We start from the raw sequence: 17,777 nt of genomic DNA, 5'->3' as shown, positions 1-17,777 counted from the left end.
TCAGGAAAGAATGTGTGGCGACTTAAAACATTGAGTGGAACGGTTCGGTTCAGTACGGTATGTATTTTGTCTTTGCGCTTCGACTAGGAATAGAACCAAAATAACCCTTCCCTTGGGGTACCAGAGTAAAATGATACGGTACGTCAGGTAACAACATTCCGAAAAATGTCCCTCCCTTGTGATCGGGTCTATTCCCATACAAAGCTTGACGTCGTTTACCAAACCATACCATGACGGACACACAGCAGGACTACTGGTCCTGACAAGGTCAGTGTTAATGCCAAAAAAGGTCCTAAAGACGTGACAAGATCCCACACACACACACTCATATGTGCTGTCTGTTACCAAGGAAACCACAGCCTCACTTCCCACGGTTCCCTCTGTCTCCATCACTTTGAAGTCATTTCAGTGACCTACATTACTGAAACTCCCTTTTAGCATCTTATTTCCGTACTTAACCCCTTCCATCCCCCCCCGCTTTACCATCTGTTTCACATTCCTACAGTAGTCTGTACCATCTGGGGATGGTACGCCACCTGGACAGGAACATATGGGCATTTCCGCGGGTCAGAAATCAGAAACGGTATGTCACACAGGAAAGGGTTGTCCATGTCAAACCTCATACCTCTCTCTTTTCTCCTCAGGGTGCCATGGAGTCGGTCCTCAGTCCGAACCCTCAGAGATTTAAATAAACACCAGGCTCAGACAAAACAAGCTTCTTCTGTTTCCGATAAAAAATACACGTGTCCCCGTGGAAATAAGGCCCCACGTGGAAGCAGAGGAACTAACACTTCAACAAAAATGTGATGGAATCATGTTCCAATGAGTTCACACTCAAGACAAAAGGGGACTTTGAGCTGCACAATGGAATAAAGGCACACTAAGTTTAGGGCTGCAAATAACACGGACTGTGGGGGATACTTGTTTCTGAACATCCAGTGCTGCCCCCGTCTGGTCACAGCGTGGAATAAGGGCTGTGTTTGACGGTTCACCCCCACCAGGCTGCTGCTCGCAGATGGAGGCCCACCAACACTCTCCAGACAGCAGCAGTGAGGAGTGCACCGTCCTGGAGGCTCCACCCGGCAAAAACAGCTGCCTGCAACATGCAGGGAATGTAAGAAAAACACAAATAATAGCACAAAGTTGTGGTGGTGGTGACACGTTGCAAAATGATACTGTATGATATGATGACGATCGTTTTATGTGTCCAAAATATGAACACTTGTACATACAGCTCCATATAAATCCAGCTTTCATAAATTAAATCAGAAATATACATTTGTGCATGTGTACTTTTGTTTCTACCACTAGGTGGCAGAACTTTACTGTTCCGCCTGCGAGTGTGCACTGTGCGAGGACTGCCATCCTGAACACGACGATCACCCCAAGGTGTCACTCAGCCAGGCTCTGGATCAGCACCGCAGCTGCCTGCAGGACAGGCTGGAGGCCGTCCAGAACAGGTGCAAACATGCCACCTACAGGTCACAGTAATTACATTCTCTGGGGACACTCTTTTGTGGTTTCAGTCAAATTCCTAGCTCCTAGTCAAACTTCAGATGTCACAGTCTGACATCTGGTGTTCGGAGAGGGAACTGCAGGATTATTGACCAAAACTATTTGAACCAAGTTAAAGAGATAGTGAAGCCAAAGCCATAAACCTAGGGGAAACACTGGTACATGTACATTTATATAGCATGTTACAATACCTGCAAGGTTGAGTGTTGGTAGCACTATGAGCAGACCTTGTGCCCAGAACCAGCCTGAGATACAAATTTTATTGTTGGAAGTGACATAAGAACATGTTCTTGAGATATTGCAGTTTTAAGCTAAAGTGACACATTTAAGTCAGATTTTTTGTCTAATGACTTAAATCCGTTTTTCATAAACCTAATAAACCATCCTTTAAACAACGTTTGCCTCCAGACTCCCTCCGATTTCAGATGCCCTGTCCTTCGTCAAGGAGATCCTCCAGCAGCTGACCAATCTGAGGGCTTCCATCGAAGAGGACATCGAGTCAAGCTTTGAAGACCTGCACAAGCAACTGGACGTCCGGAAGAGTGTTTTGCTCATGGAGCTGGAGGTCACGTGTGGACTAAAACAGAAGGTGCACACATGTCCAGGAAGATTTGTTGGGGGTTTGGGGGCAGGACAAAAACATGATGGAAGTTGTCACAGAAGAGTTCAGGTTTAATGTGGTCTCTCTCTGTGGACAGGTCCTCCAGGCGCAGATAGATAGCCTCAGTCGGGGAGAGGGTGACATCGCTGCACTTTGTAGCCAGATGGAGGAGGCTCTGGCTGGGGAGGCCTGCGTGGCGAGCCTGCAGGTGGAGCAGGAGCTGGGGGAGAGGTTGTCCGGGCTGGTACACCACGACTTTCCATGTCAGCCAGAGGAGAATGACCAGCTGGATCTGGTGATGGAGACTGACGGACTGAGGAAGTCCATACACAACCTTGGGACCATTGTCACGACCAGGTGAGACCACACTGACACAGAGTGATGTGATATTAGCAACACCATTTTCAACACCACTAACTTGTCTTCTTCATCTTCCATAGTGCGGTGGCAAGCCAGAGTGAAGCTATGGGTGCTGGTCTGCAGCAGTACATTGTAGGGCATCCTGCCTCCGTTACCATAGTAACAAGAGACAAGTCAGGGGGAGCCTGCAAGTCCGGCAACGCGATCCTCTCAGCTGAGGTTCATTTTGCATCACACAATCAATAAAATATAGTGAAACTTTGCAGACACATTCACAAAACTTCACCTGTGTGTTGTTCCAGGTGTTCACCCCTGATGGCAGCATAGTGGATGGGGAAATCGTAGACCACAAGAACGGCACATATGACTTTGTGTACATGGTGCCAAAGGAGGGCAACTTCTCACTGGCCCTCCGTCTGTACGACCAGCACATCAAAGGAAGCCCCTTTAAACTGACTGTTTCCAGGGCCATGGAGGTGGAAGTAGAGGTGGGTGGAGCCTGCAAATGAGAAAATAAATGTGTGACACCAGTCCCATCAGCCTCAGCTCTGGCACACAATGAAGGGCAGGAGATGGCTCAGAAAACGTTGCGTAACAAAGGGCAAGATAAGGTTACCACAGAATCCTTTTTTGGATGACCCTTTTGGACGACCTTGCCTTGAAGAAATCCATGTTGTTAAACCGGTTAATATTCAAAACACTACTTATTTTTCTCTGTCAAAATGTCTTTTTTTGGACAGTGGAAGATAAAACTTCCCTCCCAATGTTTTAAGGTTGTAGCAAACAAATAATGTTACATCCTTTCTGTTTGCAAAGACCAAACAGAGACAGGATAATAACTTCAACAACAAAAATCAACAAGGTTATGCATTGGAGAGTTAAGTAATCATACTTGTCCTCTGTCCAGGTGTCCCCCTCCACCACCACAGCAACCAACTCAGCAGCCAACGCCACCCCATCCACAGGCTCCTCTGATGGGGCCAAAAGACGAGGGAAGTCACCTGGGCAGAAGAAGAAGGGCTCCAAAAGAGCTAGCAGCGCCCTGGGAACCCCACGACGCAAAACACAGAACCCCATCGAGGACGATCTCATCTTCAGAATTGGTGAGACATTCATCGGAAAATGCGTAAAATAACCAGCCCCAATGGTTCCATTCTTTGGCACCCTTCCCTTTGGGTACCAGAGGAAAATGGTACTCAAAGGTCTACCTCCAACAACGAAATAATTTCCCACATGTAAGTCAAGTAAATTTAAAAAGTCTGTTGTTCGATGTTGTCATTTGTTGTTGTTGCACAGCTACAATGTCACACTACATGTCTCACTGACGTGGCCCTCGGGCACAGCCCAAACCCGCTTACCAAGTAAAGATACTGTTCTCAGTCGAAACACAAGCCTAAGCCAGGGCTTTACCATTCCAAACCGAACCATACCATGATGGAAACACAGCGTATGAGGGTCAACCCTGAAAATGAGCGATAAACAAGTCTGACAAAGAGATTAACAGAGAAGAGTTATGCCATCCCTTTTTCCATCTTCTCCTCAGGAACAAAAGGAAGGAACAAAGGAGAGTTCACCAACCTTCAAGGAGTGGCTGCGTCGTCCAATGGCAAGATACTGATCGCTGATAGCAACAACCAGTGCGTCCAGGTAGAATAGTTTTTTAAGAGACTATAATTTTTTTGACTGATGTGTCGGACTCAAGTTCAGCATTTACTTTAATTTAGATGTGCTTTGTCAAGTTGGTTACATGCTTTTGTTTGTAAAAGTACAATGTGTTTTTCAGACATTATAACAATTTTGTATTGTTTGTAACATGTTTAGTAACATATGTAATTTATGAGGTTAAAGCCAACTTGGACAATTGTTGCGATAAAACTTCATGACGTCCCATACTTACAATCAAGACTTCATTTTTATGTTTGCTGTTTATAGTCTGAATGAAGGTTGACTTGAAGTTGAGAGATGATGTCTGCAACCAAGTTTTGTCATTGTAGATATGAATGTAGATCACTAAATTAGCTGACTGTTACAAGTTCCACCACGTTTTCTCTTCACACAGATTGTTAACTTGCAAGCAACCAAAAACCAAAGCTTGCTCAAACTAAGTGCTCAAACCAGAACGCGAACAGCCCCAAAACCTCATGCCTTGTCCAATCATTTACACAATCTGTTTGAATCGAGGCTGAGAGCATCTCCATGCTAATATTGGATATGTACATACATGCCCACAGTTGATTTCATACTAAAATTAGCATTATATTCATTACAGATAGTTACTTGACTTTCGAAATACAGAAACCACGTAGTTGCCCTTTAAAGAAAGAACGATGTTAATCGCAAATATGTCCCCACTCCAGATTTTCTCCACTGAGGGGGAATTCAAGAGTCGTTTTGGGGTGAGGGGACGGTCTCCAGGGCAACTGCAGCGTCCCACGGGTGTAGCTGTGCACCCCAGTGGTGACATCATCATTGCCGACTATGACAACAAGTGGGTCAGCATCTTCTCCTCTGAGGGCAAGTTCAAGGTACAATGACCCGTTCTTGATGAATTTGGATGTTTTCCTGGAAGAAAAACCACCCGCAAAGGTTTTGTTGAATGATTCCTTGTCTCCTGTATTTTCTGCCCAACAGGCAAAGCTTGGCTCTGGCAGACTCATGGGGCCAAAGGGCGTGTCCGTGGACCAGAACGGTCACGTGATTGTGGTTGACAACAAGGCATGCACCGTCTTCATCTTCCAGCTGACCGGCAAGCTCATCAGCAAGTTTGGCAGTCGAGGCAACGGTGACAAACAGTTTGCAGGTAGCTGTTATTCAGAGATGGTGGTTTGCTTTCAGTGAAAACATGGCTGCCAGGAAGTAAAAACAGGTTTAAGCAAACTCTACAAAGGACTCACCTAAAAAAACAGCCGTATCGCTTCATAGTCTGCTCACTCTCCCACACCAAAGTCCATAGAGAAAATTGTGACTTTGGTGTTTGAAATCCTTTATTGGGTGAGTCTTTGAGTCTTTTGTTGTGTCCCCAGTGACAGCCATGTTTTTCACCTCATACTATCACAGAAAAAGTGTTGAAGTTGGAACCTGTTTTTGTTGCGTCTCCAAAGGTCCACACTTTGCAGCAGTGAACAAGAACAATGAGATCATTGTGACCGACTTTCATAACCACTCTGTCAAGGTACTGACAAAACAGTAAAGAGCCCATGTGATCCGCTGCTAGCTTCGCAAACAAGTAGATTTTAGTTTTGCTCAGAGGAACCTTTGATTTTCTCTCAGGTTTTCACACCAGAAGGAGAGCTGGTGTTGAAATTTGGCTCAAACGGCGAGGGCAACGGTCAGTTCAATGCCCCCACCGGTGTTGCTGTGGACGTGAATGGTAACATCATCGTAGCCGACTGGGGCAACAGTAGAATACAGGTACGACTGTGCCGCACATAGAGAGAAAAATAAATAAATAAATGACTCCTGGTAATAAAACAAACTGCTCTTGTTTATTTACATCCAGGTGTTTGATGGCAGTGGTTCCTTCCTCTCCTACATCAACACTTCAGCGGACCCTCTGTATGGACCACAGGGTCTCGCTCTGACCTCAGACGGACACGTGGTCGTGGCTGACTCGGGCAACCACTGCTTCAAAGTTTACCGCTACCTGCAGTGACGGCAGCGCGGGGCGGAGAAGTGACGAGGAGAGACACGACGCACGCAAGTTAAACTCTGGGAATTGTTGCATGAGCCTCTTTTGCTGACATGAGCGATGGATAGAAGGAAGGAAGGAAGGAAGGAAACAAAGAAGAAGGAATAGCAGAGCCATCATTACATCACAAGACTACAATGGAAACAAAAGTTGTCTGATGACTTCGAACAAGTAAATATTTAAAAAGTGAGACAAGGACTATTTTCAGAGGCAGATACAATGAAATTTGCCTTTGTGCAAATTGGAGATATGTCGCAGTGTCGGATGCAGGAATTATGGAAAAGGTAAGGAGTAGAAACTGATCTAAAAATGGATTGTTGACGTCAAATTCTAAAAGCCCCTCTTTTAATACCAGGTTGTGGATTAACAACATGTCAGAACAGGAATGAGGATTGTTAGGATTTAACTGACGTCACAAGTTATGATGCAGGACATGACGTGAAAAGATTCAACCCATTTTATTGCTGTTTCCTGGGAAAATGAATGAGGTGGTCTTTAAAGTGATGCTGACAGTGTCTCAGATAAGTGGTAATAGTTCAGGTTTATTTGAAATAGTGGTAAAATGAGGTACTGACATATAGTGAGCGGTGACTGTGCTGTGAGTGCCCCATACACTGAGGAGAAGCCTGAGACACGAAGGTTTGGTCTCAGTGAAAAAATGGCTGCCAGTGGGGACAGATTTTAGCAACTTAACAAAAGACAATCATAATGATTCAAAGTTAACTTAAGCTACAATAACTTAAGAATATGTTCACTGCTGGTTGGAAAGAGTCTTTTTAAACAAAGATTTGAAGTTTCTTTGCAATTATCTTGCACCAAAGTCCATAGAGAAAATCAGTGATTTTAGCTCGCAGGGACAAAGCAGCTGCTGGTCTACTGCTGCCCCGTGTGGTCAGTTTGTGTCACTGATGTAAACCTAAACAAAGGTTTTAAAACACACAAGTCACAATAGATTTGAAGTTACTGATGGAGGCCTCAGTGGATCAACAGCTTGTGTGCTGTGATGTTAAAATCACTGATTTAAAATTTTCTGGACTTTGGTGTGGGAGAGTGAGTGGTTTACAAAATGATGCGAATTTCTGTTTCCTGCCAGGAAAATACTGTTAAATGCTAGACATTAACAGTGAACGTGTTCTTAAGATGTCATAGACTTAGGCTGACATAGATTTAATTGTTGAGTCATTTGTTAATTAGCAAACATTTTTTCCATATGTTAGTACCGTGTGGCAGCACCTCAGACAAACCTGAACTATCCCTTTAAGAGGATGTCACTCTGGGCATGTCACGTCAACTCAGACACGGGTCTCTGTTAGCGAGTTGTACATGGTTTGTACATTCAGATTGTCCAAATACGGAATGTTGTGTTTTTAGCCACATGCTAGTATTATTTTTAAGTCTTAAGGTGCGTTCACACCAAACAGGAAGTAGTGAAACTCCATATCTCACGCCACTGACCATCAACTAAAAGTTCACGCAAGCCAGCAATTGTTGCTGGGAGAGAATTTGTGGGTTGTGTTGACTCGTTGCAACAAACGATTATTTTTGTAACGATTAACGTGTTGATTATTTTGTAGTTTGGTTCAGAAAATGTCAGAGAATGTTGGTCATTTTTTCCCAAACCTGGAAATGAAGATGTGCTCAAATGTCTTGTTTTGTCCACAAACCAAAAATGATTCAGATTTAATGATTTCTTTGCTGAGAAATCAGAAAACTTGCTTTCATTAATTGAGAGACCTGTTAAGAAATGGATGAATTGTTACAACTCTAATAGTGGATACACAAAAATAAGCTTGCGACCAAACAAACATACATGTGGAGCAAAATAGCTGATTTTCCATTCTTGTCTGGTTTGAACGCACAATCAGGGAGCTGCTCGATTACAACTGTGGTCATCGGAATGAACGATCCCTTGTGTGTGCTTAACGCCATCATCTCTGCTTAGATTAAGGATTTGTATATTTTTTCTTGAGAAATATTACGAGGAGGAAACAAATTCTATAAATCTATCATATATATTTGTGAGAAAACATTTATTAATAATAATAATAACAACAACAACAATAATTATAAGTGAGTGCTCAGTAACATTTTTGCACTTGTTTCTGCTCGCTGGGGTAGAAGGGGAGGCCACCAGCAAGGATTCTGGGATGTTCTGTCGCTTAATAGTACCATTACAATCTGCCACAAAAGAGTTCCTCAGTGTTCCAGACGCATGCCTCTGTAATATGTGATTGGTGACATCAAACAAACCTCAGTTCAGATCTGTACGCTCATGAATTAAAACTAGCATCCTCACACGCAAACACATTTACAGTCATGTCATTAAAAGGTGTTGTTAAAAAAAAAAAAGACTGCAAGGCTGCAAGGCATCCACGTCAGCCCTCACTGGACAGATTTTAAGGGACAGTGCAAGTGTTTTGAAGTGTGGTTGGATAAGGTACGGTCACATGTTCAGCACTGACTGTGCTGTGAGCACCCCCTGTGCCGAGAACAAGTCTGAGATGCAAAGGCTTACTCTAGAGCGAGTGGAACGGTTTGGTTTGGTTTGGTACAGTACATTTCTTTTGCATTTCCATTAGGAATAGTACCATTGGGTACAACTCATAGCTAAGCAGAAAGGGAACTTGGCTTGTGACCAAAGTGTTGCCAGTTTGAGTCCACACCAGGTCAAGGGCTTGGGTACCACTGAGCAAGGTACCCAATCCCCCATTGCTGTTAATTGGACCCCTTTGAGCCAATTAACCGCATCCGGTGTCGTCCTAGCGTTGGTCCCAAACCCGGATAAATGTGTCAGGAAGGGCATCCAGCGTAAAAATCTTTGCCAAATCAAATATAAGGATCATCCGCTGTCACCAAAATAACCAGCCCTTTCAATTCTTTGGCATCCTTCCCTTGGGGTACGCCCACAGTGTATTCTCATTCAAAGCTTGACGTCTTGTTGAGACAAACAGCCTCAGACTGAGCAGGAATAGTCCACATAAAGGTACTGTTCTCAGTTGAAATGCAAGCCTGACCCAAGACTTTACCATTCCAAACCATACTAGACCGTACCATGATGGAAACATGGCTTAAGCAAAAACGTGGTTGCTAGCTGATTTTTACGACTCGAAAACAGGCTTACCCTAATAAAACCAACACGTGGAGAAGTCTATGATATCTTAGAACTTAACTTAGATGTTTGCATTCACTCTCCCACACCAAAGTCCATAGAGAAAATCAGTGATAACACCACAGCACACATGAGTTGTTGATTCACTGCTGCCTCCATCAGTAACTTCAAATGTCTTATTTTGTCACTTCGGTGAATGAAATCCTTTGTTCAGATTTACTACAGTGACACAAACTGACCACACAAGGCAGCGCTTTGGTGAGGGAGAGTGAGCGGTTTACCAAACGACACAATCAGCTAAGACCATGTGTTTGCTACACTTCAGATATCTGTACTGCCCCTTTAATCTGCAACATTCATATGAAGGAACAATCTTTTGCTCGTAATGAAGGAAAACCTTATTGTGGTCAGTTGTTTACAGTATTTGTCGAAGCAGGTAATTAAAAAAGAAAACCTGAATAATATATAATGTTCACACATTTTTCCAAACATTTATTTATTTATTTATTTATTCATCTAATTCATTATTTTAATGTTTCCATCTTACCATTTGATTGTGTTTCACCATGTGCATTGATCTTCTTAAGTGCCCATTACATTTAATTTTTTCGGTCGAATTATAATTGTCAACCTGCGGGGCTGAAAATTCTCAAGCTAGCCAACGAGCAAAAACAGCTTTTTAGCTTTGTGATTATCCTGATTTGAACAAAACATTTTTAGCACAAACTTACGTGACATGGGAGGTTTCAAGCACATCATGCTAGCTATTCAAATGGTGTCAAAAGGACATCATTGCTAGGCAGCTAGCATGTGGATAATGCTAACATAAGAAAGATACACAGATGAAAAACAGAACATTTTTCTCTTGTGATTAATTTTGACCAAATAAAATCTGATTTTACCTCCGAACTTCCATTTCACCACTCACAAATTCTGAACTTTCTGAGGGGGACGACATGGAATTATCTCATAAAACACTATAAACACAACGCCATTTGAAGGCACCACGAGATACAAACTAACATTGTGTTGAATGCTAACAAGGCACGTGACTGGTGTCACAAGTATATTTGAATGAATTTTCAGCCCCAACAAAGGGTCAATATTTAATATCTTTAAACTATACATTTTCAGACTTGTTTTTTATGAAGCTCAGAAAACTGCTAAATCTCTCATTTGGCTATTTTTGGATTTGTTGGTGTCAACAAACACCCAGACATGTTTTTTTACAGAAGTTATCCGGGCCTTGTTTGCTGGATAGTTGGCATTAGTGTTATTAAAAAAAATAATGTTGAATGTTATGGAATTGCCTTGATTTAAAGTTGTTCAGTTAGCTATGAAAAATTAAACAAAAATTTCAGAACTCATGTACTCATTTGAGGGAACCTTCGTTTATGAATGTTTTTTTAATTACTCGATTGTACAATATGCAACACTTGAGTACCACTAGTCTTCAAGACCAAAACAAATGTTAATGCAAAAGCTAATGCTTGTAACCTAAGATGCCTGTTCTAGCAATCACTAGTAAACACAGACATGGACTTTCTGAGTTCCAAATTGGAAGTTTCAAAGTCTTCAGACGTACTTAAATTAGACACCACATAAATCAGCCAGAAAACTCATCTCTTTTCCGGCTGTTTTTGACATAAAAGTGAAGATGGTGGATAGATGTTGTGCCAAAAACAGTCAGAGACAGGCTAACGGAAGAACATTTTACCAGATCCCCACAGATCCAGAGAGAAAGCCTAGACTAGAGTTACCAACATTAGCAGCATTAGCACAGCAATTATTTACATCTCACTGCCTGTTGCTAATGCTAATGTTATGCTAAGATGGGTGTAATAGCCCGATTTGTGTGTTTTGAGGTAACACGAAGTACTGTAGTATAATTGGGTAATGACACTAACCCTTCCAGTGACAACTTGACCCCACTGTTTACAAACTCGTAAAAAGCACAGAAAAACTGTCAAGTTTTGCGATATATCGGTCAATCTCCGTGGATTTAAAGTTTGATGCACTTGCCTGCCAACATGGCGGTTCAAAGAAACTGAGTCACGCGATGTCCAGAGCTCGACACGTTTGTAGCAATGTTTGGCCCCAAGATATGTTTGCATTCAAATTTTTCCGACTTTAACTGGAACACTCCCAGTTTTGACTTCTGTTGTAAATGGAACGCATCAATTTTGAATGAAAAAAAAGTGTGATGATATCAGTGAACTATGATACAGCTCATATTTGTTTTTGGCATCTAGTGAGGCAAAAATGTTGCATAATGGAGCTTTAACAGAACAACACAGGACGTATAATCCAAGGTGTGTCACTGTCAGTGCATAGTTTTCTTTTCCTCAAATGGATTTGTGGTTCAAGCTTTTAAAGCACTGGTCAGTTTGTGAGAACATCATGTTGCCTGCCTTTTCCACTCTGTATTTACTCTCATGTCTGTCACTGTTCACACTCAACACTGAAATAAAGCATTGATTCCTAAACAGCAGCCGGTCGTCGTGTTTTGGTTTCATGAAAACTGTGTCTGAAACATTTATTTCAGTAAACCAGATTCAGAGAAAAAGAGCAAGGTCCACGAAATAAACTTTCACTGCAAAAACAGCCCCACAAGAAACAGGCCAAATATTTTTAAATTGATTTAAATGTTGAGGTAAACAACTTCATGTGGCAAGAATTCCGAGAACAAACTTTTAAATATAGAGTCATGCTCCATAAACAAGGAAAAAACAGGCCAATATTTCAGAATATTCTACTTGTCACAAGCAAAGAAATTCTGTCACATATTTATCTTTTTAATGTTGTCGTTAGACTTCATTGTTCCATTGTTCATCGTAGTCAAATGTGCATGACGGAAACAGGCCGGGTTTTGCCACATGCAAAGAAGCCAAAGTCATGTTTATTTTCCATTCTGTTCACCTGTGTTTGACCGTCAGAGAAAACATGATTTCCATTATATTTAATGAATTATATTCAATTATAAACCAATCCAATAGCTCATATTTTGAGGCATCAACAAAAATGGCGCCAATTGAAGAGGTTATTTTATTGCGCTTGATCCAAGGTAGACAGAAATGCAAGCGAACATGATGGTGGTGGAATGTAGGACTGCTGAATGTAAGTCGCCCCATTAATGGGGAATATTTACTTGTTTGTGTTGCCGATCAGGGAGCTTGATGACGGGCGGCATTTTCAATTTTCCAACGCTTGACAACTTGCTTCACTCCATTTTTAAAGTGGAACTATGCAGGACTGTTACTCTAATCTAACAGCTTCAGAGTCATTGTGATGGTGAAATGTCTTGTTGAGGGGAGATTGGGGGTTGTCTCCACTGTCCCCTACTGTCTGTTAGTGGAAAACCACTCTTAGACACAAGGTGGAGCTCTGTAGCTGATTGAACTATTGACTTTATACTGCCCCGGTGGTATTGCTCTGTTTCTTCCGTCATTGTAAGCTCTCCTGCGATGTGCAAAAAGACAGACGAAAGGAACGCAAAGTACGGACAAACGGCTCCGTCCGTATGAATGGGTCAAATAGTCTGTTGACAAAACGTTTCCCAGCAAATTTCCGACAAATTAAACAATTCTGAACTCCAAATTACAAAAATTACAACATACCAACTTACCGTCCACCAAACAATGCACTCTTACGACCTCTGCCATTTTTGAGAAAGTTAGAAAAAACATGTGAACTCAGATCATCCAGAAATGCTCCACTTTCATTGTAATGAATATGACAGCGTCAAACAGTAAAATAATGTTTGTACGTTTGCATAAGCCATCAACCAACTGATGTAAATGGCCCTTATAGATCCTCATATATACAAACAATATACAAACACACACACACACTCTCTCTCACACACACACACACACTTACAGATGGACTGATGCATATTTGGACCATAAACCTCTGAGCTGCAAGTTGCAACTCCAAAAACTCGAAAGAAAAGGTGGGCATTTTAACATTTTTACATTTCTTATCTTAGATTTAGTTGTTTAACAACAATAATAATTATAATAGTAATTTTGATCGAGGAGGTTATGTTTTCATCTTCTGTAAGTTTCTCCAACTGTTAACACTGTTGTTTTTGTCAGATCAATCCAAGTCTGTTGTAATGGGTAGACGATCACCCAGGTATGATGCCATTAAATGTTGTTAAGAATCTACCCACTGATGATGTCACAATTGTATATATATACGTAAATACACGCGTGTATGCTGGATCACACACTCAGACCAACTTTCATCCAGATCTGGTCCAGATTACAGTTTTGGCACCAATCTAAATTTGACATGGTTCAGTCCCACAGATCAGGATGAGGTTTGTCATGTTTATGTGAGTTCTAAACAGGTCCAGAACGTTCTTCTGGATCCAGTGGATCAAAATATAGTATTGTGGAGATCTGTGATCTTGTTGATATTGTTTTTTAAACGGTGCTCAAAGAAGCTTTACCTATACTAAAAGGTAATAAAACATGCAAAGGCAATAAAATACAACCATCCACTCTCACAACTACGGTATACAATTTACCTAATCCTCAAATCTGCATTTTTTGGACTGTGGGAGGGAACCTGAGAACCTGGAGAAAACCCACAAACTCCAGACGGAAAGGCCCTCGGTCAAACTGGTGACTTTCTCGCTATTAGCGAAGAAGTTGAGTTTCTCATAAAAAAAATGTTCATCCAATTTTGGTGATTGCCCGGCACTTACTACAGGATAACAAAAAGAAATTTTTTTTCATCTCTTGTTTTTCTCTCCACCTCTACCTTGTCCCACATCGCTGTCTCTCACCGTCTCTTCAGGCCTCCACTGTTTGAAAATGTCAGTCAATGACTCGTCATCATCACTGAGCGGCTCCCTCCATCCTCAGTCCACCGCTTCCAACGACACCCTGCAACATTCTGAATGCTTGGCCTCCAGGTTTGCGCTCCAGGTTGCCTCGATCATTGTCCTCCTCCCTACCTCGGTCTGCATTCTGTACCTGGGTTTCCAGCGGTGGAGTACGCGGCACTCCTCAGCAACCACCATGAGTCACACTGACTTTTTCACCTACAACATGGCCGTCACTGACCTGATTGGAGTTTTTGGGAATATTATATACATTTGTGGAACTCAAACCAGTCTCACGGATGTAGCATTAGTGACATACTACACTGGAGGTTGCCTCTGGTATGGGAGGATGATGTTTCCTACCCTGACCTGTTGGGAGCGCTATCTGGCTGTTGTTCACCCGATCACCTATCGGAGAATGAAACAGCGGTTTGGGATTTGCATCAGAAATATTTGTGTGATTTATGTTTGGTTGCAGGGCATATTTGGGGCTGTCATATTCATACAGTTCGTCATGCATAACTTCACAAAGAACTTGAGGCAAGTTCTTATTCTAAATGCCATCCAGGTGTCCTTTTTTCTGATCGTCATGTTGTTCTTCAGCCTCTCCGTTCTCTATGTTCTTATCCGCCCACGGCCAGGTGAGATGGGCGGGGACAGGATGCGTATTCACCAATCTAAGCAGCGGGCATTCCGTACCATCCTCATTATAATGGGAGTGTTGTTTTTGAAGTTTGGAGGCAGTTTGGTATGCTATGTGTTGAGTTCCACAATACCACTCAGGTTCAGATGTGTCGTCAACGAAGCTCAAGAGTGGTTGGCTCTGCCCAGCAGTCTGGTGTTACCGCTGCTGTTCCTGCGCCAACATGGAAAACTGCCTGGCTGCAGACACTGAGTCTGGTTTAGGGTTGTAAAATTCCAGGAATTTTCAAAATTAGAAACATTTCATGGAACTTAATGGGAATAAACTGGAGATTTTCAAAATGAAAGGTTGTGAACTTAAACAAAGTTAAATATAAGGACTAAATAAAAAAAAAGTAAGTTTTGATGATATAAATAGATATCACCTTCAAGCTTCTCCTCCTTTGCTACAAGTCTCTCCATTCACTTCCTCCATGTGCACCGTCCCTCCCAGAACCTACAGTCTGCTGACCTCGGTCTCCTCTCCATTCCCCGCACCTGCAGGCCAAGCTTTGGCAACAGGGCTTTCAGTGTCGCTGCTCCAACCCTCTGGAACTCACTCCCTCTGGCTATTTGCAGGGTACCAACTCTGGAGTCATTAAAATTTCCATTATATTCAATGAATTATATCCAATTATATAACACAAAAAAATGCTCTTATTTTACTTCAGTCCGTCCCAAACATTACGTCAGTCAATACCCTACAAACCTCCGGGTGTATTGGTACGGCTGTTCATCAAAACTTCCAAGGGTCCAATCCCCCCTAAGGGGGGTGCCAAAGATGACATGGGAGGAGGTTGTGAGGTTATTAAAATTATATTTCTGCATATTAAATTTAGAAAACCAGAATCACACACTCCATGTTTTGCCCACCTTTAAAATGTATTGAGCTATTTATTATGAACACCTCTGAACTTCTGGACAAGGGTTCAGGTTGGGGGACCTTCAAGGCAAAAAGGTTGGGAACCACTGCTCTAGAGGGCAGTGCAGAGTGCCAAATTGGAGGAATCAAAAAAACATGGCGCCCTTTGAAGAGGTTATTTTACTGTGCTTGATCCGAAGTAGACAGAAACGCAAGCGGACGTGGTGGTGGTGGAATGTAGGACTGCTAAATGTAAGTCGCCCCATTAATGGGGAATATTTACTTGTTGGTGTTGCCGATCAGGGAGCTTGATGACGAGCGGCATTTTAAATTTTTCCAACTCTTAACAACTTGCTTCACTCCATTTTTAAAGCGGAACTATGCAGGATTGTTACTCTAATCTAACAGCTTCAGAGTCATTGTGATGGTGAAATGTCTTGTTGAGTGGAGATTGGGGGCTGTCTCCACTGCCCCCTACTGTCTGTTAGTGGAAAACCAGCCCTGCAAGATCAGGGCTGCTGACCCGAAATCAGGAGGCCTCACGTGATACACAAAATGATTTACGGCACTACGCGCACACCTCCCAGCCAGGTATCGGCTACGAGATCAATGCAGTGATAGCATTATTTTGGACATTCATCATGGCAGAGCTGGCAAAAAGCAAACAGAGAAATCCGTTGTCAAAGGGAGCGAGGAAGAGGAAACTACTGTCTGACCGAGCAAGGGGAGCAGCAAGAACTGAAAAACACATTTGCATACAAAACAGATGCTGTTGTCCTTTATATTTGGGATAAACCCTTTGTTCTCTATGTATTTGTTTGTATTTGCACTTCCTCCATGTTTGCTACTGTTATAAAGGCATTTGCTCAAGCATTTTTATGAACGATGTCTGTCACTGGTTTGTTTTTCAGTGGGTTGGTTAGCTCCACGACTTGTGTTTGCTGGCTCAATTGAACACAAATGCACATGGCCAGGAGAGGGCAGCGTCCGCAGGGAGTTTTTATAACAGTGAGGATAAAGAGGTTGACATGAGGGGGCGCTCTGTTGTAAATAGGCGAAAAATCTACCAGATTTACAAGGTTCTGTTTTAAATCCGCCTGCAGACTCTTCTTCATCGTTTTTCTGGCTGATTGAACTATTGACTTTATACTGCCCCGGGGGTATTGCTCCATTTCGTCTGTCATTGTAAGCTCTCCTGCGATGAGCACAACGTCAGACGAAATTAACGCAAAGTACGAATGAAAGGCAGTCCGTATGAATGGGCCAAATAGTCTGTTGACAAAAAAATTACAACATTACCAATTCACTGTCCACCAAACAATGCACTCCTATGACCTCTGCCATTTTTGAGAAAGTTAGAAAAAATGTGTGATCTCAGATGGGCTTTCATTGATATGAATATGACAGCGTCAAACAGTAAAATAATGCTTGTACGTATTTAAAATGAAAGTTTGCATATATCCTTATATATACAACCACACACACACCCACACTCTGTCACACGCACACAGGTGGACTGATGACTATTTGGACCATAAACCTCTGAGCTGCAGGTTGCGTCTCTAAAGACACGAGAGAACGAGTAACACATTTGAAAAGGTGGGCATTTTTAACAAAACATTTTTACTTTTCTCGTCTTAGATTCAGTTGTTTAACAATAACAACAATCATAATAATAATGAATTGTACTACTTACACCAAGGAGGTTGTGTTTTCATCTTTTGTAAGTTTGTACAACTGCTAGCATCTTCCTTCCAAAGTTTTTGTTGGATAAATCCAAATCTTTTGTAATGGGTAGTCGATCAAAATATAGCATTGTGGAGATCTGTGATCTTGTTTGTATTGTGTTTTTAAACGGTGCACAAAGAAACTTTACCTATATTAAAAGATCATAAAACATGCAAAGGCAATAAAATACAGACAATTTCAATTAAAATGTCCAGCACTTAATTAATATTTATTATATTTAATATGTGTTATATGGAATTCAATGTAATAATAGCACCCTGGTTAACAGAGAATACAATTTTGTCATTTATTGAAATATCCTCCCAAGGAATTTTGTAGTTCCTTGAGGAAGAACCCTACCAATTTTGGTGATTGCCCGGCACTTACTACAAAAAGATT

The 17,777-nt window shown here is 42.0% G+C and overlaps 1 protein-coding gene across 1 annotated transcript; it reads left to right on the top strand.

Annotated features, from left to right (window-relative positions):
• Window positions 1–734: 734 nt before the first annotated feature.
• LOC131456839 (tripartite motif-containing protein 2-like) lies at window positions 735–11,764 on the top strand. The gene is made up of 13 exons (XM_058625494.1): window positions 735–1,114; window positions 1,312–1,460; window positions 1,924–2,104; window positions 2,214–2,473; window positions 2,557–2,695; window positions 2,779–2,964; window positions 3,384–3,579; window positions 4,020–4,123; window positions 4,834–5,001; window positions 5,108–5,276; window positions 5,578–5,648; window positions 5,747–5,887; window positions 5,976–11,764. The coding sequence occupies exons 1-13, from the start codon at window positions 1,016–1,018 to the stop codon at window positions 6,126–6,128; spliced, it is 2,016 nt and encodes a 671-aa protein (XP_058481477.1). The 5' UTR covers window positions 735–1,015; the 3' UTR covers window positions 6,129–11,764.
• Window positions 11,765–17,777: the final 6,013 nt, after the last annotated feature.

This window comes from Solea solea, chromosome 3 (assembly GCF_958295425.1).
Source record: "Solea solea chromosome 3, fSolSol10.1, whole genome shotgun sequence".
NCBI classification, from domain to species: Eukaryota; Metazoa; Chordata; class Actinopteri; order Pleuronectiformes; family Soleidae; genus Solea; species Solea solea.
Note: the sequence above shows the minus strand (reverse complement) of the source record. Positions and strands in the feature narration are given on the sequence as shown.